The sequence below is a fragment of the Athene noctua genome, chromosome 14, assembly GCF_965140245.1.
Source record: "Athene noctua chromosome 14, bAthNoc1.hap1.1, whole genome shotgun sequence".
Classification (NCBI taxonomy): Eukaryota; Metazoa; Chordata; class Aves; order Strigiformes; family Strigidae; genus Athene; species Athene noctua.
In genome coordinates this window covers 9,303,514-9,326,509 of record NC_134050.1, presented here as the reverse complement: position 1 = coordinate 9,326,509, position 22,996 = coordinate 9,303,514, and the positions used below count along the sequence as shown (strand labels likewise).

The 22,996-nt window shown below is 40.6% G+C and overlaps 2 protein-coding genes across 12 annotated transcripts in view; both read left to right on the top strand.

Moving 5' to 3' along the window:
- SHANK2 (SH3 and multiple ankyrin repeat domains 2) overlaps nt 1-22,996 on the top strand; it is a 362,639-nt gene that overhangs the window by 327,535 nt on the left and 12,108 nt on the right. For 5 of the 10 annotated variants that reach the window (XM_074918532.1, XM_074918531.1, XM_074918540.1 and 2 more), the window contains 3 exons: nt 12,543-12,673; nt 14,011-14,122; nt 15,236-17,645. In XM_074918532.1, the coding sequence (XP_074774633.1) occupies nt 12,543-12,673; nt 14,011-14,122; nt 15,236-17,645 (2,653 nt within the window). Of the gene's footprint in view, nt 1-12,542; nt 12,674-14,010; nt 14,144-15,235; nt 17,646-22,996 lie in introns of all 10 variants that reach the window. The other 5 variants (XM_074918533.1, XM_074918535.1, XM_074918536.1 and 2 more) reach the window with 2 other exon arrangements.
- On the top strand, nt 1,579-8,524 carry LOC141966134 (uncharacterized). Of its 2 annotated transcripts, none has more exons than XM_074918542.1 (3): nt 1,579-1,774; nt 1,871-2,257; nt 6,713-8,524. In XM_074918542.1, exons 2-3 carry the CDS (start codon nt 2,179-2,181, stop codon nt 7,570-7,572), a joined length of 939 nt encoding a protein of 312 aa, XP_074774643.1. In that variant the 5' UTR covers nt 1,579-1,774; nt 1,871-2,178; the 3' UTR covers nt 7,573-8,524. The 2 variants fall into 2 exon arrangements, with proteins under 2 accessions (XP_074774643.1, XP_074774642.1); XM_074918541.1 differs by having other exon boundaries at nt 1,849-2,257.

Genomic DNA, 22,996 nt, shown 5'->3' with positions numbered 1-22,996 from the left:
TATAATATGTAAATGTGACTTATATGTACTAATGTGAAGATATTTTCAGCCCTAGAAACACAAATAAGACTTTCTTTCAAGAAAGTTTTGATAGCTCTTTATTGTGAATATATACAAAACATTTTCATAAATCATGTAATGATATTTATAGATACTCAATGTTAAATGATTAATTTTAGTCACTGAACAGTTTTTTATGTTTTACTGATTTATTTTACATAATTTTCCCTTTTTTGGATTTTAGTGCGCTTTGTAGAGTTTACAGTATCCCAGAAAACATTTTTACTCAATTTTTGTGGAAGGAAAGTGTTTCAAATGGCTTATGTTTTTGACTGTATTGCAAAGCACTTTTGTTATTTCCTCATTATGCTAACTGCTAAAGTAATATTCTCTGCCTATTGTTTGCAGTATGGTAAATATGTGATTTTGGCATTGTGATTTAAACACAATCCTGCAAATTGTTCATTTGGGGTGGGGCTGGATAAGTTAATTCCAGATTAAAATGTGCACGTGGTGGCAGATTTATGAGGATTGGCCTATTTGTCTAAATGAAAACTTGGATCATTCCATTTCAGTATATTTTTTAACTATACGTTTACATGACATAACCGTAGGCTGAACTTGTTTCTTTCCACTAAATACGATCATAAACAACAAATTTGGATTTAAATCTTCACCTTTAATATTCTTACTCTGAAACAGTGCTTTAGTTAAGGTTAGTCTTTAAATTTGTTGTAGTATGTTGAAGGCCTAGTTATACTTTACCTATTTCTGGTCTTTGACAAATTTTTATACATCAATTCCTATTTGAATAGCTAAAAAGAAAGACATTCGTTTTCAGTGGGCATAGCTAATGTAACAGAGATCCATTTTTAACCATCTACAAATAGGAGTCACTTGTTTTTCCCCAGAGGCACTAGAGATCTATTCATCAAGTACAATTGCTTCTCTGACAAGCAACATTATCATATGAACTTCTGTATAGTCTGATCAAGCTTTCTTGTGGAATCATTAGGTTCTCATCTTTCTGCTACCACCCCATTAGTATTGGGAAGCTCTTCTAGAATGTTGTTTATCTGAAAGCATTGTCTAGATTCCCATAGGCACTGTTTGCCCAAATTGTCCTTTACATAGATTCCCCCCACCCACAGATATTCACCCTGAAGTATTTATCAAGTTACTTCCCAGCTATTCTTTTACAAAGTAAGTAGGGTAAGGTCTTTTGCATATATATGGGAAGTGACAAAAATCTAAAAGGAATACAATGTAAGTAAGTGCACCTACTTGTTTTAGATGCTTTGTTTTTTTCAGACATGCAAACTTATAATTATATGCACAATCACTCCTGGTCTTTATGCTAAAAACAAGCTACTTATAGTTAAAAATAAATTTTAAAAGATAATCCATAAGGTAAAAGCAACGCCACAGCCATATTTTTATGTAGTTTAAATTAATCTCTATGCATTTTTAATAAGTACACATAAAGACTACCCCTTTAGTTTTAGTACTGCTTATGTAACTGATTTTTGCAGATTATTGACAAGGAAACAAATTTTATCAGCTAATGAAATAAATTAAACTAAACTTGCAAACTCATATTTAGGGAAGGCGATGGAACAAAATATGTGCATATGCAGTACCTGACATTAAGGGCTATGTGTCTAGAGCTGTTGACACCAAGGAAGAATGAATGTCCTGTGTTCCCATCACTTTTCAAAAGGAAAAATACATGTGCCAAATATTTGACTGTGGTTGACTGCAGATGCTAGAAAAGGTGGGTGATACTACAGCATATAGGTGCAATTGGCATTGTATGAAGTTTTGCATAACTGATTGCGCCTGGTACAGTTTCTGTCTGTATCTATCTTAGGTATTTACAAGGCATCTGTCACCTTGGTACCTAAGCAGTTTGAAAAATGCACCCACCCCAGGAGGCATGATGCAGATACAGGCAGAGGCCCAGGTCCAGAGCAGCAGAGGCAGGTCCCAGGAAGCTCCCCAACTGTGTTACCGCTGTTGTTGAGCTCCTGGCCCACTTGTTGTGGCCAAAGAACATCTCCACCTACCTGTCAGCAGGAAGACGGTACCCCACCCCTCACGTCCAGCTCCACTGGTGGGGAATCTGGAAAGGAAAGATAATGGAAAAGGCAACGATCCAGTAGCAGAGGTGAAACAGAAATGTTGGGATTTCAAAAGGAGGGAGTCTTAAAGAGCAGCACATCTCAGGGGAGGGATCAACTGCCAGTCCAAGTGGCAGGTAAGGCACAACACAGGCATAAATCTCAAATGTTCTTCAGTGAACAAAAGTTAAAGAAATACCTCTGATGTCTCTAAAGTTTGTCTATATCCAAAGCCCTGCTCTGTTCTTGGCCTCTGTCTCAGTCCTCTATCCCTACAGCTGAATCGACTGTTCAGTTCTCTGTGTATCTCAACCCAATAATTGCTACAATCCTAAACATATCTGATAACAAACTTAAAGGACTCTCACGGGGAATGAATGTTGTGGTGCAAAGAGACAGCACGGTATAGCAGTGCTCCAAAATGATGGACGTATTCATAAACCTGCAGGCTGAATAATCCCGGCTTCTAATCACCATGTTCAGAACAGGATTGGGCAAACCACAGATCACCCCTGCAGGCACAAAACATGGAGCAGTTCTCCTGTGGCCACCAGGAGCAATTGCTGATCTACCACACCAGACCAAGCTCTGTGTCAGCCCTCTGCAAACACCCTCTCAGGCAGCCAGCTACGGGCTTTGCTGCAGAAACAGGGGCCTGTCTAACGGGAAAGAAAGGAAGATAGCCAGGACTTTTGAGGAAGGTTCACTAGTTATTACATGGACCACTTTAATAACAGGTCTCATTTTTTTCTTTAAACACAACAGAGTCAGTGGGGTAAAACAAAACAAAAGAAGTCTTCAGAAACCTCTGAGTCCCATGTGGCTTTTGGAAATAGCTGCATAGTACTCACAGTGATCAAGCACTAAAGTGCAGTGGGTCTCTGACTTCCAGATGTTTATATTTCCTTTAGCTTATATGCATGCTCCTTTCTGATTCCCTTACTTGGTCATTCCAGGATCAAAATGGGAGCTATGCCCTGTCAGAGCAAGGGCTATGAGGTTAGGAACATAAAGCAAGTCACAACTGTGGAGACTGCCAGTTTGTTGGCTGGTATCACTAGATATGCAGATATCTATAAAAGACAAAAGTGACCTATTTTGCCTGTAAGTCATATATATCACTGGGAGCAAAATGCTGCATGTGGAAATGGTGCATAATGTGGAAACAACTAGAAAGAGCAGAGAATTTGACCTCTTCGCTTCACACCCAGGGAAGTTAGCTGTGTTTTTTTATACCCATCGTATTTAAGGCTTGGTTTTAAAAGAGGGAGATTTTTAAAAAGACAATTAACAACCAAGTAAGATTAACTACGTTGATGTATCGTTTGGTTCATAGCCAATTTTGACTTGACAGTCTTAGTGCCCTCTTTTTTTTATTTGTTTGTTTGTTTGGAAGTCACCCCTTTGCCAAGGAAATTAGGTGAAGGCAGTTAGTTGAGGTAGACTCTTTCAAGTCAGCTTTAATCCTACTGTCAGCAGCTGTTCAAAGCAGTCAGCCTCTTCTCTGGTTGATGACAGTTTCTGGCCAAACCAAGTTTTCTAGTGGCACACCTTTTCCACAGCACCAACCTAGCCACTGGTGCAATCATCTTACCAAGATCCAGTCTGAATTTAGGGCGACCTTTTGGTCATCAAGGAATGGATTTATTGGGCAGAGACTGACACAGTTGTCAAGGTGATGTCAGCCATTGACCTTCAGGCAGTTTCCCATGATTGCTCTGTAGTGAATGAAAGCTTGTGTAAGGCCATGCCTATAGCGCACCCTCGGTTTCCCCATGCCCCATGTCAACGCTTCACAAAGCTTCCAGAAGCTGGAGTTACTAGAGTTGTTGAACACTTTGTCATGAGTAATAACAGTTATGACTATTCCTCCTTTTCATTGCTAGTCAAGTTAACAAACTTATCCTAAAACCTGTGAATGTATTCATTATTCATAAGTATTCGCCAGTAGTTACCACAATTAACTTTCTGCCCATGGGTTTTCACAGATTGTTTGCTTGTACTCTTTGTTATTTGTGTTATTGGTCACCTATGCCAGATGCTGTTCTTTCAGCTCTGAAAGGCTGAAAATACCGATTAAGAGGATAGCAAGTGGTAAATTTTCATAGAGAATTAGGAACCTTGCAAAAATTTATTGCGCTTTTTCAAGAAACTTCTCTTGGTAAGCCTCTGGCAAATGTGTAAACATGCACAAATAACAAAAGTGTTATGATCCCCCCGATTCTGAACAAACTAAACTCAGTGATACTATCTACAGAAATATTCATAAATTAAGGTGGGGTTTGGAATTTTTAAATTTTGTTTTGCTTCAGTTTTTGACTTTTAATTTAGTTTGGTTCTATTATTTACCAATTGCTAGGTGGGCTCTGTTTAGAACACTTGTCAGGAAAATGGAGTTTTCCAATATGGGGAATTTTCTGATGACATGTCAGAAGAAATACAAAGACATTTTGTATGACCAGTGGCTCTGCCAGAATGAATATATATGATCCCTTATCTTTCTCTGATTCGACAGAATTTAACTGAAATGTGTGTTTGCTATGTGTGGTAAAAATAGGTCCCCTGTTTTTTTGTTCTTTTTTTCATGTGTACTCAAATAGGAAAATGCTGAGAAATAATATGTCCTACACTATAGTTGTTAAGAGAGATTTGTTAATGAAAGATTACAGCTATGGCTGTATTAGGCAAAGGGGGAGAAGAATTGCAAAGGAGAAGCAGTTATTACAGTTAGGTTGATATACAGTCCCTCTTCAAATCTCCATGGAGTGGAAAAGCCAATGATTGCATGACAGTTTGTCCCTAAAATTCATTTTCATGAGGAGCTCATGCCTTTTTACAAATACAATCTCATCCTCACTTTCCATAAACATGCAACTGGACAGTCCAGCCAGACACAGAGAGAATGTGAATACTTTGAATGTGAATACTTTGAAGTAGTGAATATGCTAAATGCACAAATAATATCCATTATTTTAGCATTTTAAAAAATCATCATTATATTAAGCCACACAGAATCCCTTTTAGAGAAGTATAATATTGGAAATAATGTAGAAATAATGAGTGCCACATTAGGGTAGACATGGACTGATATATAGGAGGAGGGAGCCTTGGGTTGTCAGAAGGAGCTTTCAATTAAAACCATATGGAATAAAAAAAGTAAAAATAAAAAAAATCAAACAAAAAATCCTGATTCATAAACAGAACCAGAAGTATCATTTAACATGACCTCAGCAACACCTTCCAGATGTAAGCTTACAGCTTCAAAATGAGGTCTGAAGAGCAGCATATAAACTATTTCAAAGAGCATAAATTAATCCTTAAACAAGAACGTTTTTCAAGACTGGGATGCCAGAGAGTAGGCATGACACTGATCTGGCATCACTGTCGTGTGAGCAGCACAGCCAGCCAGCTAGCAACAGTCAGCCACTGCTGTTCAGGTCACAGTCTTCCGACAACAGCGCTTCTCTCACGTATCCCTTGCCTGAGTGTGAGGAATGCAGGCTCTTTGGGCTACCATACTGCAACATTTTAGCCAGACCGCCCCGGATTAATTTCTGATGACCAAATTGTCCCCCCCAAAAAAACCAAAATGGACGCATTTTTTTATTTGAAACATGGAAAGGGTGAGAGTTACAGCCACTGACTCATGTAGTCAAGAATGGTGCTGGGCAGACCATGCTCTACTGTGAGCCAGTGATCGCTGTGGGTGCAAAAAGCTTAGCCATTTCTAGCCTTTGGGAGCGCATTTTATGTTGGGGAGGATTTAGAGTAAGCACATACCTAATAATATCCTCCTCATTAACATCTGTAACAATGCCTCTTTGCACACTGAGCTGCCACAGGGAAGCACTTGTACCCAGATTTCCACCATGTGCCCTCAGGCAAGGGAAGAGGTAGCCAGGGGAGGGCAAAACGAAGTTTATTTTCAGAAGTTGATGAGATCCTGGCGAGCAATGCCCTCAGATAGCATTACCTATTGTTTGGGGAAAAGAACAAGAAAAATCCGGCAAATGTTGGGGAGGGCATTGCTCGCGGGATAAATGCTGTGGACGGCCACCGTCACGCTGCAGCAGTGATTTGGGAGAGAGCGCACTGGGGGTGGGGGTGACGTGAGACGTCGGACAAAAGCGAAGATAGCCAGCAGTGCTTCCGAACAACAAAGGGCTGCCCTCAGCCAGTGGTGGAGCACATCTGGCACCCCAGGAAGCTCAATTGGACACTTGGCCCTGAGCTCGTCCCAGGGATTTCTGACTGACACCACTGCAGTGCATAGGTGAGCTTTTTGATAGGTTCACTGACATTTCCTGTCACAGTCACGATGAGGTGAATTGGTAGCTCCTGCCTTGGGATGCAGCATGGCTGTGTGTGTTATGGGTACAGGACAGTGTGCATTTGTGCCAAAAGCGGTTAATAACGTCAACTGCCACGTGCCCAATGCAGTCACTAAACTTTAGTCCGCCCTTCCGTTTGCCCAAACACATACACTCTGGCTTCCCAACTGGCTTCTTTCTATGTGTTGTCCAATGCATGTAGATACCTCCATCTGCCTGGCCTCAGATACAGTGGTTGTTGCTCCTCTATTTGATTGCCAGATGTCACTGGGGAGCAAGATGGGGAGGTTCCTGGATCCTCGGGGCAAGCCGGCCGTCACCGAGGGAGCTCGCCATCCACACCGGCCGAAGAACAGGAATCCTCGGTGCCTGCCTCTGACGAAGACTCGCCGGCCAGGACCACAGAGAGCTGGCAGTGGCCGTTGTCCTCGTCTGAAACGCACAGCAACGTTGGGGAGGATTTTGAGGGATTTCAAACGCCAGCGCGGACTCCGGAGTGTACCATGGACATACAGTCTCCCGGGGATCAGTCACTCAGTAGGACTCCTCAGTTTGAAAGTGACTCTCCTGAGGAGGAGGGAAATGATGAAATGAATGAAGAGCGCTGCGGTGTTGAGCCTGTCCCTAGGGATCGGGGTTGGAGAGGGCAGCCCCAGCTAACAGAGGGAGAGAAGCTGTTGATGGAAACCAACAGTAGGATTGTGCAGCTGCTGGAAAATATCAAGAGGGAGCATGCACAGTCCATGGGTCTCATGTCACAGTCCATGGGCCGTATGGAGCTGCAGCTGGGCATTGTGGCTACCTCCACAAGAGCCATCCATAACTACCTGTCAGAGATTTTAGCTTTCCTCAAGCAGCCAAGGACACAGGTCCTTGAAACACGCATCTCCCAAAGAGCCACCCCCCATGTCGAGTTAACTTGTGCCTCGACATGGACTGGTGAGGACGCAGTGGCATCCTCCACTGTGTGCTTACCGGGGGCCGAAGGGACGGGCGACTCTCGAGAACCACCGCAGGCCACGCTGCCTTGTCGCAGTGGCCGGCTGCAGAGAGCCATAACCGAGAGGGCCTCGTTGCCCATGCCTACACGCCAGGCAAAAGGGGGAGGGAAGAAAAAATAACCACACCATAGGATTTTTAGGGTTTTTTTTAATGTGCCTGTCCTTTTAATTCTTAGCCATAAGGCCATCAGTGGCAGAATCCAACCATTTCCTACATTGGCTAACATTGTATTCTGGCTGACTAGATTAGTCTAACATTTTGTAGTTTATATTTGCACTGTTAACGATGTGTGCTGCTGGTATTTGAAGAACATTTGCCTCTGTTCTTTCACTTTAACTTCATACGAGCATTTTTTTACTCTGTGCCAGGCATTCATTGCTTTTCTTACAAATACAAGTCATTTCTTGAGGCAGCTGTTTTTTGAGTTTTCTTTCTCCATTATCCCATCCCCTCTGAGCAAGCATTCTGGACTTGGTGGTAAGTATACAGGTCTTGGCAATACTCGCCTCCAAAACTGTGTTCGATCAGTCTTTGCCTGGTGTTTCTGGCATGCCAGCCTGAGGTGTTGGGGTTAGCCTGTACTGGATCATGATCATTCTTATCCTCTGTGGGTCTGACAAGCTCACTTTCTAAGACCCTCGGTGGAGCTAATCCACATGTCTTGGCTATGTCGTACAATAAGTAATGTTGCCAGGATCATACCTCATATTTATCTTTTGGGGCCTGTATAGTGATGTGCCACCAGATCTATCTAGGCACCTGACTCTCATTTTCAAAGTTCCTTTTATGATGGATCTGGTGGTTTGATGGGCAGCATTATAATTTTTCCTCTGAGAGAGTCTGGGGATTCGAAACAGGAGTCACTAAGCAATGTGTTCCACGGGGATAAGAGCCATCTCCTGCAACAAATCTATTAGGAGGAGACTGTCCCCTGTAATTATCACAGATTTTAATTATTTAAGAAAAAGAAAAAAAAGCCTAGCAGCCAGACCTCTTGAGAATGTAAAAGTCATGACATGCTGTTGGGTACTGTGCTACTATGTCTGTGATTAAGAGCTTTTCATCAGAGACGACCTACATGTTGATAAAATGCAACTACTTCCTGTGCCTTTAGGCCATCTAATTTCCTGAGGGCTGGCACCCTGAGCAGAGCATGGGTGCAATTGGTAACCCACAGGGCAGATGGAAACGCACTTTGCAATAAATTACTTTATATCTGTTGGTGCTGCCTCTCTCGGGGGAATTTAATATAGTGGCACTCAAATTGCTATATGCATGCAGAGGCATCAGACTGGCTTATACATGTGGTATCCCTGACAGTTCTCTGAAAGGATGCTGTTACCAGGAGCCCCTTGAGCGGTGGTAACTAATTATCACAGGTGTAGCATGGCTCCTGTGTTTGACTCTCAACATGCCGTTGTAACTTCTCGTAAAGGTTCAGAAGAGTTTATATGGCAAAGCAGTGATGAATTCCTCCTCTGGCAAATAGTAGAGAATAATTATAGGCCTAAAAATCCTCTTCCGTGATTACAACTGAGCTGCGCTCTCTGTCCAGTGAGCCATAGACTCTTTTTCCCTGTTTTTCTGCAAGACTGAAGTTATTCAAAATAAAGCAGATAATATTTTGTTATTCTACCACTCAGCCACAAATTGCTCCCTTATAAGTGTGTGTGCGTGCGTGCTTGTGGCTGTACTTCGCTAAATGACTGGTTTAACGATGAAATGCAGCTGGCATGGCCAACCTCCAGTGTAGGCTTTTTCCACTGCAGAATATTTCTTCCCTTCCACCTACATCCAGCTGTGGTCCTTTTAAGAATACCATTGGAGGCGTGCTTCTTTGGCCACGCTGTCGACACACCTCACACCAGGTGCAAATTTTTGCACCCACTCTGTGGCTTTTTTATATCTCTTTTGGTAAAACTGTTTGTAAAGGTGTCCTCAGAGAATTTCCAACACAAGCTTGTAAGATTCCCCTCTCATTGGTACGAGAAATGCATGCTGCAGAGTATTTAAGATCACAAGGAGGTTGGGAGAGAAGCCGATTAGTAAGCCTGACAAATTATTCCAGTATGTGCGGCCTTTTGAACATGTGTTTCTGGTGCATACATGGTTTGCACACTGGTACTGTGGATATGAACAGCCTAGTTAAAGGCAAAGGCAAGTGAAAGTTTGTCCCAATATGCTTACGTCTTATTTCTTTGGGATGAGTTTGAATGAAGCTAAATGCAATTCAGCCAGTTAATTTTCTTGGCCTAATTAGCACGTTTGATAATACAGTGAGAATGTTTTTATTTTACATAGTGCTTTCACTTCAAAAGTGTGGTGCAGTTGCGGCCAGATGCTAAGATTTTGATGTATTCTGCAGGACCCGCCATGTAGCTGCTGCCATTTAGAATAAATCTTGTTGCACATACTGGCTGCTTCTGTAGCTTCAAATTTTTTGTTGTAGTTTTAAAATGACAACCTCCACTCTACCTTTGCTTTCTGATCAAAGGCAGTAGAGCAAAAGAAGAAGCTGCGTAGATGTAGCTGTGCTGCCGTTGGAAATACTACACGAGGAACCCCTAAAGAGTTCCTTGCAAAGCAGCTAAGCTTTAACCTGCTCTCCTCTCCCATTTCTAAGTGCTTTAGCTAGTCTTGGCAAGGCATAAAGCACCACTTGAATGGGAGCAGCTATAGGGTAAGAAGGACTGAGAACCTGTCTACAGATAAGAAACCTGCAATAAGTTTACACAAAGCAGAGTTTTTCCCAACTGGAAGAAGTAGATGGTATTAAGAATTGGTACCAACTGATATTTTGGTCAGATCCAAAATTAGGATCTGAATTCTAGTATTGTCTAGCAAAATCAGTGCAGTTGGAGGGTATGTATGTTTCATCCCCAAACAAATATTTTCATGCTTTTCAAGTGTCTGTCATAGCCTCATCACTCTTTCCCTGTAGCTTTTTGTTGTCTGAACGGGTATATGGTTACATGTGTCTGTTAAAAATAAAGGGGATCAGTTCTTACATGGTTTATTTATATTTCTTATTTACAGATTTTGAGTGCCTAGTGCTTCAGTTTCCAAAGCTTCCTTCTTTCTGTATCCCAAAGACCAGTTGTTTGGCTTCTGGGATGATGAAAAGGGTGGGAGAGACTTAACAGGAAATCTCTGCCCAGTTGAAGCTCTTGGCGATAGATCCCCTGAGTACGATTCTACAGTCTAGCCATATTTTTGCTGTATAGGTCAAATGTTCATGGTTACACCATTGCTTTCTGATGCCTTTTGCTGAGCAGAAGTGCAGATATTTTTCTTTCAGAAGTTCACAGTTTGTATTACAAAGTCTTATGAAATGTGACTTGAAGTTTGTTTTATTTTTGAATACATGTGATGATTTTAAGAATTTTTTTCCTTTTCTCCTTCCACTGGATGATTTAAAACCCACAAAAATAAAGCAGACCAATGAAAAGAATTGAATGCTAACTTCCACTGAAAAGAAACAGCAACACTACTCTTGTGAGACAGTTTTCAACAGTGTTCAGCTTACTGATTTTGCTCAACCTTACCTTTCCTGCCTGCTCCCTGACCCTCTGTGACACTGAAATATCCACTTCTAGGACAACCTTCTTCCTAACCAGAAGGCTAAAAGTTCTTCCCTCTCTTCTTCTCCCATTTAAAATATCATCCTTGCATCAGCCAGATCTACTGTTTAGAGGGATCAAAAGCTCTTTTCCTCCTGCCTTATTCCCATCCATATCCATATCCAGGGCCCTGAGTGCGCTGCTCTCCAGTGAGAGGTAAAACTTAAATCCCTAAATATAATATTTGACATAGTAACACCATCTCTAGACCACCAGAAACCTGTTTTTTTCAAGTCTATATTATCTTAATGAAGTAGCTATCCTTGTTTGCTGAAGCAAATAATCAATCATTTGGGAGATGGATCTAACTGCTTGAAAAGTAACACTGCTCTGACACGCATTGTGGAAGCCTAGGAGCCAGGCTAAGGTATTTCACTCACATAAATACCACAGGCTATATAACTAGTCCTTACTTTGGTGAAACTTCAAAGGAAAAGACACTAAATTAACATGATAGAGGAAAGCAAATGCAGTGGAAGGCATAGTAAGGAAACCTGTTGGTATGATTCAAATTTGGATTCTAGTACAGATTGAAAAATTGAACTTTTCTGCTGGCTTAGGCTAGTCATTTAATTTCTCCATGCCTTAGTTTCACAGTACTAGAAGTGGTAATAAAGGAGCTGTCAGGCTATAATTAGTTGAATATACGGTGCTTTGAGGTCTTCAGTCTGAGGGAATAATATTATGTATTGAATGCTGATGAACCTTGTTTATGAGCAAAGTTGGAGACGGGGCTAAAACTAACACTAAGCTTCAGAAGATCTTGATTAAAGTTTTCCCTACATTTTATCATCACGTCATATGGTAGATCAGAATCCCAAATCCAAATGTTGAAGTTCTCATTCAGATTTGGACGTTGCCTATTTGGTCTGTTTCTGACCAGAACTAAATACATTCCCAGACTGTCCAGTTATTAAAATATAAAATACATATAAAAGTTTCAGTTAAACAAATGATGCAGTTACTAATGCTAATCTAATAATCCAAGAGTGTGAATAAATTAGGATGTGATTACTTAAGGAGAATAGGCATAAAAGAGCACTTCTGGAGTACTTGTTATTGTCCAAGATATCACTAAAATTCTGATGACTAAGTACAGTCTGCTTATCTCTATTTAAAACAGTGCTGTACAGATTCATTATTTCTAAAGGTCTTCTTTCCATTTCTATATAGATATTCTCCCTTCACATTTTGAAGGTTTGAAGAAGAGGATTGTTTTTCGAGTCACACTAAGTAAACATTAAATGCATGCAGGCTTAAAACTAAAGCATGCATGTTATGTAGCAGCAATAAAAAGTGCTCGGCTTGCACGAATTATGATGCTCAAGCGTTGCCTTGTTAAAATGCCAAAAAAACCTTTTACTTTGCATTTTTTTGAAAAGTAAATCTCTTCCTTTGACCTTGCAATACTTACATTTTCAGTTTTCGGACAAATTATATTTATTTTACTGAATACTTTTATATTACAGATAAGGTGGATGAAATAGTACCAGTTTCCAAGCCATCAAGAATTGCAGACAATGCAACTGTGGACTCCAGAGTGGCAACTATTAAACAGCGGCCTTCTAGTAGATGTTTTCCCTCAGCTACAGATATGAATGTGAGTGGTAGCTATGAAGTACTGCTTTCATTTCTGAAACTGATTGGAGGGGTCTTTTGGCAGTGTGCAAAGCATACAACAGAAATAAATTTACAAACCTTGATTTATATAGTCTTTACTTTTATTATCTTGTAACTTTAAGGCACGGTCTACTCTGCATTTCTAATAATAGTTTTTTAACAGAAGAGTCTACATATCCCTATACAACTTTTCTGATTGTATCCTTATATTTATTCTGAAGCCATCACGTCAACAATATTGCCACCTCAGTGTTACTCAAACAGATGTGAACTTGTTCTGCCTGTAATCTGAGCTGGTGAGATTCCAGTAAATTCTGAACTTGAAGGTGTCAGTACAACACTAAACCCAAGCTAAAAAACTTTGATGAAAGTCAAGGTATGCTATTTCAGTTTCAGCACCAGAGTTTGTGCAGCCACACAATCTCCACTAATGTGAAGGTTTCCTCTACTGCAGGTTTTTATTATTCCTCGTGACACATATAATATCTTGATTAAATAATACATGATGATTTGTAAGGGAAGCATTGACATTAATACTATAGCATGTATTAAAAATTTAAATTCCAGACCTCTGAAAATGGATTACTCAGTTGCAGAATTTGCTCGTACAGACCTTTGCATGTGAAAAAATAATTGGTTTTATTACATTTTAGATGTATTTTTCCATTACGAGCCCTCTGAAAGAGCATGAGTCCTGATACAACAAGCACTTTGCTGTTCTCATCAGCTTGGGATGGAAAGAAATTAAGGCTGTTCTAAGAGGCAGGAAACAACTAGTTTTGTGATGACCTCCAAGAAGGAGGGACAGTTGAGTGCATTGGGATTCAGGTGGTGTTGCTCAGTTCCTCCCTGACTGCCTGTGTAACCTTGCACAAGACACCTTGAGTCTGTGCAAGAGCAGGTCTGTTCTTCAGAAGTGAGGAGGGCCTACAGCTTGGAGCAGAGCAAACACTAACAGCTCTGTGGTGTGTGGCTGGGCTTTTGGAAGTGAATGAAACGAAGTGCAATTGCTCATGCTTCACTTTTCTTACAGCACACAAAATGTGCTGGAAACTTATCACCCTGCCTTGTAGATAATTTCCACTAACACCACTTACAGCTGTTGTCATTTTAATAACATTTTAATAACATAATAAAGCGCAGCCTTCCCTTTCTCTTCACCTCCTCCCCAAAATAATACCAAATTTGTTATTTTCCGTAAGAATTCTAAGTAAAGGGGATAGTGGGTTAGCAGATATGACAGAAGAGTTATTTACATGTGAGAGAAAGACTTGCATGCTTTAATGCTTGTGGGGTTTTTTGTTTGCTTTTTTGTAGTCCATGTATGAGAGACAGGGTATTGCTGTGATGACGCCCACTGTACCAGGGAGTCCTCAAGGTCCTTTTCTGGGTATACCTCGGGGTACAATGAGAAGACAAAAATCTATAGGTAAAATGCTTCTCATGTATAGTTTGCTTGTGCATTAATCACATACTTTTAGTAACTATGATTCTTTCTTAAAGTGTGTTTCTCCAACATCTTTACCTCAATGAATGACTGTTTAATTTTTATACAAAGTTCATGAGAAAATACGTTTGTGTGTAAGATGATAGGATTTCCACATTCTGCTTTGATGACAGTAGGCAAGTATTATGGAATTATAATTTAATTCCTTTCTTTAGAATGTTCCCTCTAACAAGGAAAGGCAGGGAGAAGGAAAAACAAAAGACCAGTACAAGCCCTTTGCAATGTATTACCTAGGGCAAAATGTTATTTCTTTTCTCTTTGTTATTGAGGCAAAAGCATTGTAATGCTGTGTAGTTTACAAATGAATCCCTATCAATCAAACGGACTAAAATTTACCTCTTCTTCATTTCAAATGGTAACAATAGATGATTTTACAAAAGAGAAAAAAAGAACGGAACAGATTTGGGGCTTGCTTTGTTATTGGTAGTAATCTTAGTAGTTATATTTATCAATTTAGAAACACATTATGCTGATGTAAAATTAGCATCTAAATATCACCCAGTTTATTTATGTTAAAAGCCGTATTTGTAATAATATAATGTAATCTTTTGAAATGAAACATTATTATTTTTTCCCCAATAGAATCTTTGCAGTCCCTTTGCTAAGTTTCAAATGCATCTTAAAAATTCATTAGGTTTCTAAGTTGCATTATTATATGCATTTATAGAGTGCTAGAGCTAGGCATAAGCTACTCTTCTGCACAGAATGTCTTCCCTGTTCAATAATTTTCAAAGAAAATGTGCTTCTCTACAGCTACCTCGATGATACATAAAACGAAAACATTTGCCTACACATCAGTGATCAGTTTAATTAAAATTCCGTAGCATCCTTTTTAATTCTGGCATCTGGGTCCCTGGAAGTTCAACAAGAAAGAATGCTTATGGTAGGAATCAACCAAAAGACCTCTTTCTTAACGTTGCATATGCCTCATGTCATGTGAAATACACCCTGGCATATTAGGTCGGATACAGAAATAATACAGTGTGAGGGATCCCGGTGGAAGACAGTGTTTTAAATATACTTTCTGATTTTTAGGAATAACAGAGGAAGAACGGCAGTTTTTGGCTCCTCCTATGCTGAAGTTTACCAGAAGTCTTTCAATGCCTGACACCTCTGAAGATATACCACCACCACCACAGTCCTTACCTCCTTCACCACCACCACCTTCTCCCTCTCTGTACAACTCTCCCAAATCCCCGACATCCAGGAGCTATGGAACTATTAAACCTCCATTTAATCAGAATTCAGGTTCAAAAATTTCTTTGGTTAGGCCTGAGAATGTGGGAACAATGATAAGGGACAAAGGGATCTATTACAGACGAGAACTGGACCGATACTCTTTGGACTCTGAAGACCTGTACAGTCGTGCCGCATCTCAGGCAAATTTCAGGAACAAGAGGGGTCAGATGCCAGAAAACCCATATTCTGAGGTTGGAAAGATTGCAAGCAAAGCAGTTTATGTGCCAGCCAAACCAGCGAGGAGGAAGGGGATGCTAGTGAAACAATCCAATGTTGAAGACAGTCCGGAAAAGACCTGCTCTATTCCAATCCCGACAATTATTGTGAAAGAGCCATCCACCAGCAGCAGTGGGAAAAGCAGCCAAGGGAGCAGCATGGAAATCGATCCTCAGTCTTCAGAGCAACCTGGGCAACTCCGACCCGACGATAGCTTAGGTGTCAGCAGCCCGTTTGCAGCAGCCATTGCTGGAGCAGTGAGGGACAGGGAAAAGAGGCTAGAAGCAAGGCGTAATTCTCCAGCCTTCCTTTCCACAGACCTAGGAGATGAGGATGTTGGACTAACACCACCAACACCACGTATGAGGCAATCTAAATTCACCGATGAAGCAATGTTTAGTAGTGAAGATGGTTTTAGACAGCTTATGTCACCATCTCCTATTCCCGCACCTAGAGAGCCTGAAAATCTTTTTAACAGCAGTGAACCCAGCAATCAAAGTGATTCAAGGACATTAAATGCTTCATCCAAAACGAAAGGTACTGAAAACAGTACAGTGGCAGCTAAGTCCACGAATGCCTCCAGCTCAGATAATTACGTTCACCCGGTCACAGGAAAGCTGCTAGACCCAAACTCACCACTAGCCCTCGCTCTCTCTGCCAGGGACAGAGCCATGAAAGAACAAACACAGCAGATTCCAGGCAAAGGAGACACTGTTAAAGCTGACCTTAATAAACCACTTTACATCGATACAAAGCTGAGACCCAATATCGAAACGACTTTTCCTGTTACTGCTACTGTCACTAGGCAAAGTACTCGTGGCCCATTGAGACGGCAGGAGACTGAGAACAAATATGAAACAGATGCAGGGAAAGAAAAGAAAGCTGAGGAAAAGAAAAACATGTTGATAAACATTGTGGATACTTCGCAGCAAAAGTCAGCTGGCTTGTTAATGGTTCATACGGTGGACACAGCGAAGTCGGATGATACGCCTGAAGATGAAGAGGAAAAGATAGCTGAAATGGAACCTAACCCTGAAAACTCCCCACCAGAGAGACCAGAGGGGAGCGAGGAAGCAGAAAGTGAGCTGAACGTACCTGCTGCACCTGAGCCACCGGCATCTCCCTGCAAAACCATCGTAGCAGCGAGCTCTGTCGACGACCCTGTCATCTTGCCGTTCCGCATCCCTCCTCCTCCCTTAGCATCAGTTGATATTGATGAAGAGTTTATGTTTACTGAGCCACTACCACCCCCCTTAGAGTTCGCCAACAGCTTTGATATCCCCGATGACCGTGCAGCTCCTGGTTCGGCTCTAACGGACTTGGCTAAGCAAAGAAAAAATGGCACGCCTTCACCCGCGCCATTTGCCCCCAGCCAGTCAACAAATTCCTTAGATAGTAAAAAGCAAGTGGGTCTTTCAAACTGTTTGCCTGCCTCCTTTCTGCCACCCCCTGACAGCTTTGATAACGTCACTGACTCTGGGATTGAGGAGGTAGACAGTCGAAGTAGTAGTGACCATCACTTAGAGACAACCAGCACTATCTCAACGGTGTCCAGCATCTCTACCTTATCCTCGGAAGGGGGTGAGAACGTGGATACTTGTACAGTCTATGCAGATGGGCAAACATTTCTGGTGGACAAACCCCCAGTACCTCCTAAGCCAAAAATGAAGCCCATAATCAACAAAAGCAATGCACTTTACAAGGACGCGCTAATTGAAGAAACTGTAGACAGCTTTGTTATTCCTCCTCCCGCTCCGCCCCCACCTCCGATCAGTGCACAGCCCAATATGGCTAAAGTTGTTCCCCAAAGGACATCTAAGCTATGGGGTGATGTGACGGAGGTGAAAAGCCCAATTCTCTCAGGCCCAAAGGCTAATGTAATTAGTGAATTGAACTCAATACTCCAGCAAATGAACAGAGAGAAATCCTCAAAGCCAGGGGAAGGATTGGAGTCACCTACTGGAACAAAAACTGCAAGTCTCAGTACAAGGTAAATGTAATTAACCAAATAATTTTCTAATAAAGGCTTGATTTTTTCCATCCCTTCACCAGCTTTCCCTCTAAATCACATAGATTAAAGAAGAATATACTGTGTATTGTACATGTTTGCTTAATGAATGCATTGTCTATGACAAACAGTTTTACAGAGGGGAAGAATTTCCTACATCATCAACATTTGTGTAGTCTACACCATAGGACAGGAGCTTTCTCAGTCCTCTCCAAATTCAAAGACAGTTTCCACAAACCTTTCAGTTCTTTTGATGTGAGTTACTTAGATTTATCTTTAAGTAGTACTTTTCTCTTTCAAAAAAATTTTCTTTTAAAGCGAGGTGATCATTTAATTCTTTTTCAGTCACATAATTTATTTTGGCTTCAAACAGGTTGAAAAAGTGGTTTTGCCTAGACTTACTTCACATTCACTGTGTGATGTCATTTGATTCATGCTGATGCCTCTCATAATTCACTCTATCATGAAGTATAAAGCTGTCTTAGAAAATCACTCATTGAAATCACTTTGTACTATGGATGTTATTACTAAAAAGTTAATTTAGCATCCCTACCACTTAGTATTATGGGTTTTAAGTTCTTAACTTTCTGTTGTGCACGCTTGTTAGTGAATAGTCTCTGATGTTTACAGGTTCAAGGAGGTGGGTTATTTCTCCCAACAGCAGCATCCCTGGTAGCACAGTGTGTTACACATTTGCACATAAGTGGTTTCTGAAAGGTACTTGGTGATAAGTAACTTACAGCAGTCAGGCACCATTGGGTAAATGTGTAAGCAATTGTGTAGTCACATTTGTGTGAAATATGGATATAATACCATGAAATCCACAGTTATGGAAAAAAAAAAGGTAATTTTGTTACTTTTATTGAGAGCCTGAGGTATTTCTTTTTGTGGTGTGGAATGATTTGGTCTTACATACAGCAGTTAAATGTACCTTTTACTGAAGTATTGCGCATTGTTTGGCCCGGACTGCTCCATAGAAATGCATTCTTTGCAGAAATGCAGTGCTGAGTTTGTTTTAAAAAAAAAGATACCATCTAAGTAAATTTCATTAGAACTATTCTGCTGGCTAATAAATAACTTGGCCTTTGAAAAGTTCTTTGCATGCATGAAGATAATTCGGTTTTAGGGGAAGGGTGGCCCTGCTAATTGCAAATGATTGCAAATGCAAAAATCATTCCGAAAACAGTGTGATCAAAAGCCTCAGCATCAGGCAATTATATTATTTCCTGCAAGATGGAAGTCATCAAACTGGTGACAGGGAGGTAGGGAGGTTATACAATTTTTAGAATGAAGAGATGGAAGAAAAACACTGAAATTCAGGAATTCCTGTCAGCAGCACTTGACTAAATGGTGTAGAAATTGAGTTGTCTGTATGGCAAAGCCTTAACACATGAAAAAAGAAACAGTGAAAACTGTACAAGAAAAACAATATATACTGGCTGCCTGATGACAGTCTTTAAACAAAGTTAGCACAGCAGCTGAACACTATACATTTGAGAATACCTCAGGCAAGCATGAAATCAATACTTGTGCTCTAAGCTTGACTTTACATAGGCCTTGTCTTGCAGATGACTGACAGTTTCGTTTCATATTATTTTTCTTATGTCTTCAAGAATACTATTTTTGCTAGACCTTGATCGTCTTGCTTGTTAAACCATGTGAACATGTTGCCTCTACCTTCATATGTACAATATTATTTATCATCTTTTATATTTAAACTGATAGTTATTTCCAGGTTACAGAAGAGATGTTTAGCATCCCTGTTTTATTAGAAAGTAGCTGAGGTTAGCAACTACAAGGTACTGTAAATATATCAAAGTCCTATCATTGCTGAGAGGAAAATGGAAAGTAGAAGCAAATAGAGATACATTTTTCTGTGAAAAGACATTTAAACAGGTATGAAGGTTGGAAGAAAACTGAAAAACTACTATACCACTTCACTGGAGAAAAGCAAACTATCATGTAAGCAAGAATAGTCCCATATATGTTACATTTTAGAGAAAGATCTGACTTGCAGAGTGTTAGAAAGTTATGTTGCTTTTCTGTCCTTAACTTTTTTGATTCTTAGAACTCAGCTTTGGCAAATTACATAGTCTTTATTATGGAATACAGAGACTCAATTTGGACACAAAACCACAATAAGAATTATTTCAATGTGGCTGAAATCCTACTTCTTTCCTGAAAAGTAAACCCAGACAGGTGTCTTTGCAAACTAGAGAGAGGATCTTGGGATATAGCAATGCCAAAAGACCTACAAGGTGATAAATAAGAAAAGTTGACAGTGGCATAGAGCAGCAAAACTCTTGGCTGCTGTTTGTCTGTGGAAGAAAGTGATACCTCCACAGAACTCCCGGTGGGAATGGAAGGTAAGAGGGCTGTATTTTGTTTCCTTTTGTTTTCAAAACTGATGTGATTACATTATTTTTTAAGTGAGATAAAGACAGTAAAAAGATCAGAAAAGGTTACTCAGGATTTCTTTCTTAGGCTAAGTAATAAATCAGCGACAGCAGAAGAGAGCCAGTCATCTAGAGATATTAAAAGTATGCTTTAAAAGGTGCTGCAGGCAATTCCTTTTTCTCTTAACAAGAATGAGGTAGAGAGATATAAGTGGAGAAGTTCACTTGTAGACTCAGAACTGCTACTTGTAAAGCAGCAGTGGTTTGTTGGGTGGTGTCTGTCTGTCTGTGCCCGTGCCCAGTTCCTGACTGCCCCTGGAGCAAGGCTGCCACCTTTTCCTCTTTCTGAGCTTAACCAGCTCCACGTGCCGGGGCGGATGAGCGGGGATTGATTTCTGAGCTTGATAAAAAGTGCGAAAGAGGGAGCAAGAGGCTAATAGCAAAATTTATCACAGTGGAGAAAATGCTCTGATTTCTTTTTGTTGTGCTGTGTATGTTTATACTCTGAACTGTCTGCATTAAATTTCATTTCTGTTCTCAAAGGTGCCTGCATAAAAGCGATGGATGCATGGTAAATGCTTCCCAGACAAAGGCATTTTTATTACTGCTTTTACTGCCTGATCTTTTAAAAAGCTAAATAAATGACAGCCTTTGTAGCCCAATTGCACAACTGACACAATTTTTTACAATCCTGTCAAATATTATGACCGAGGAATACCATCTTGCCAAAATTCTAAGTATTAAAGCTAATATTTGAATTTTAAAGCTAAAATTCTTGGGAGTTTCTTGGGGTTTTTCTGATACTATAAAGCCTAGAAAAACCAACTGTAGCGCTTGTAGTCCTTTTCTGTGAGGTAGCATTAGAAAGGGAGCAAGGAATCTTAGCTCATGGAAAGCAGGTATTCTGCTAAATTAAAGAACAACTCGTTAGCTCTGCTAAAGGAAAAGTGATAAAAAAGGAGTACGCCTGTTCATATCCTTCAGCCAAAGAGACGTATTGGGAAGCGTTATAAATAGGAACATTGTTCACAGGCTCACTTGGGTTATTCTCACAGCACTAGCAGCCTGATTAGATTAAAAATATGTATTTGCTCATTGGGACACACATGAAGTTATGGCCCAGATAGCAATCCTGAATATCACTAGGAGTTACTTTTGCATAGCCAGTAGACATACAATTGTAGTTCACTCGTGGCAATTGCCCCGTTAGGATAGCATAGAGGTGAATTAAATTGTAGATAGTTGGGTAATGGCTTGCTACAGAAACCCATAAAAATATCTTCTTTATATATTTTTGATAAATGAGGATTAGGAAGAGATTGTTCTACAGTACTGAGCAGCATTTTTCTCTCAATCATTACATCAGTAAACGACCCCAGACTTGCTTTTTTTTCTCTGCACACTGGTTTAGTATTAATATTACACAGTGTATTTATAGTTTTCCGTGATTCTTATGGAGACATCAAGCTACAAGATTTTTAAATAGAGCATGGAAACGTTTGGCTGGAAACCATCTGCTTCTCAGTGGCAGTGACCAGCCGTGGGATAGGAAAAAGGAGACTGGTAGGGGAAGGAAAAAGAGGAAGAAGCAAAAGGATGTGGTTGCTCACTTTGTATTAATAAAAGCATTAATTAAAGGGTTTGATGAGAAGGTTCTGGAACAGAACTCCAGATCCCACTCCCAGTTTTGGCCATCATTTATTTTAAGAAATTCTGGAGATCAGTCCTGGTGATAGAGATTTTTATCTGATCTATCCTTTTAGCTGGGCCACAACATCCGCCCATCACTTCCTCCACTTTTGCCCATCCTTCCTTACAGAAACGGTCGAGGGTGTTTGGATACAGGGCATCATTTGACCCAGATAACCCAGAACTAAAGCCCCAGTGATGAGCTCTAGTTGTGATTCCCATTTCCGAATTTGGATATGCACAGGTACAGAGATGGGAAAACCCAGCCCGGGGAGCCCCGCGGCTTGGCAGGTGATGCTCTGCTGTTAGCGAGCGGGGCAAGGAGGGCGGGACATGTAACAGTAGTATCCACCGTGAGGCTATAAATATAGCAGTGCTATAAATTCACTTGAGAGGCTACTGACTTTTCTATGGAGCTGATAAAAGAAGTGGAGAGCAGACTAATGCAGGGGTTTTTATCAGGTTAAGGGAGGAGTGCTCGCTCTGTCTGTGAACCCAGCAGTCGCTTAGCAACATAATGATCAAGTGCAAGCCTGCGAGATCGACTGAATAATGTCGGCGTGATTAACGCAGAATAGACCCAGTGGCTGCGAAGGAGAGAAAACACAGCCCCCAGTGAAAATAGCATCCTTCCACCATGACTCCAGCGTACTAATAAGGAATAATGAACAGCAACTGCTGCTGCTCTCTGCCATCACCATACCAAAATGATCGATAGCTTTGCCATAGGGAGAAACAATTTCTGCTTCAAACGGTGCTTATGTTTCTCCAGCTGTGTTTGCACAGTGTCGCCGTGGCCGCTGGGGCAGCTTGGACATCACTCCTGGTAGTGGGAAATGCTCATGAGAAGTGTGGGAGTTATGGAGGATGCTTAACCATGCAGGATTAAGTCCTTTCTAGGAAGAATAACCTGTACTGTGTTGGCATAACAAGTTTTAAACGTGAAACTGCCTGTGGCCAGGTTTCTTTGTCCATCTCTGATTTTTTTTTTTTTTTTTTAATGACTATTTGGTAAAGTCTTATTTTTCCCCAAACAGGTAAGGCAGAACTGAACTCAGTAGCAAGTCTGCATAAGAACTGATCCTGCATTTGGTTTATTGTAAAGGATCTGGATTTCACAGATGATGAAATATGTATCTTGTAATATGTATTCTCAAGCCTTGATTTTTCACTTTATTGCTGTCCCATTAGATTCATTTCATTTCGTTAATCGTTTGTCAGCCAATTTCACAGGATTGCTTGCTTTGT

Excerpts from the sequence above, each read along its gene's own strand:
- LOC141966134 (XM_074918542.1), top strand. The coding sequence starts at position 2,179 with ATGTTGGGATTTCAAAAGGAGGGAGTCTTAAAGAGCAGCACATCTCAG. Across the intron at positions 2,258-6,712 it reads ACTGCCAGTCCAAGTGGCAG|ATGTCACTGGGGAGCAAGAT; the intron begins GTAAGGCACAAC and ends TTTGATTGCCAG.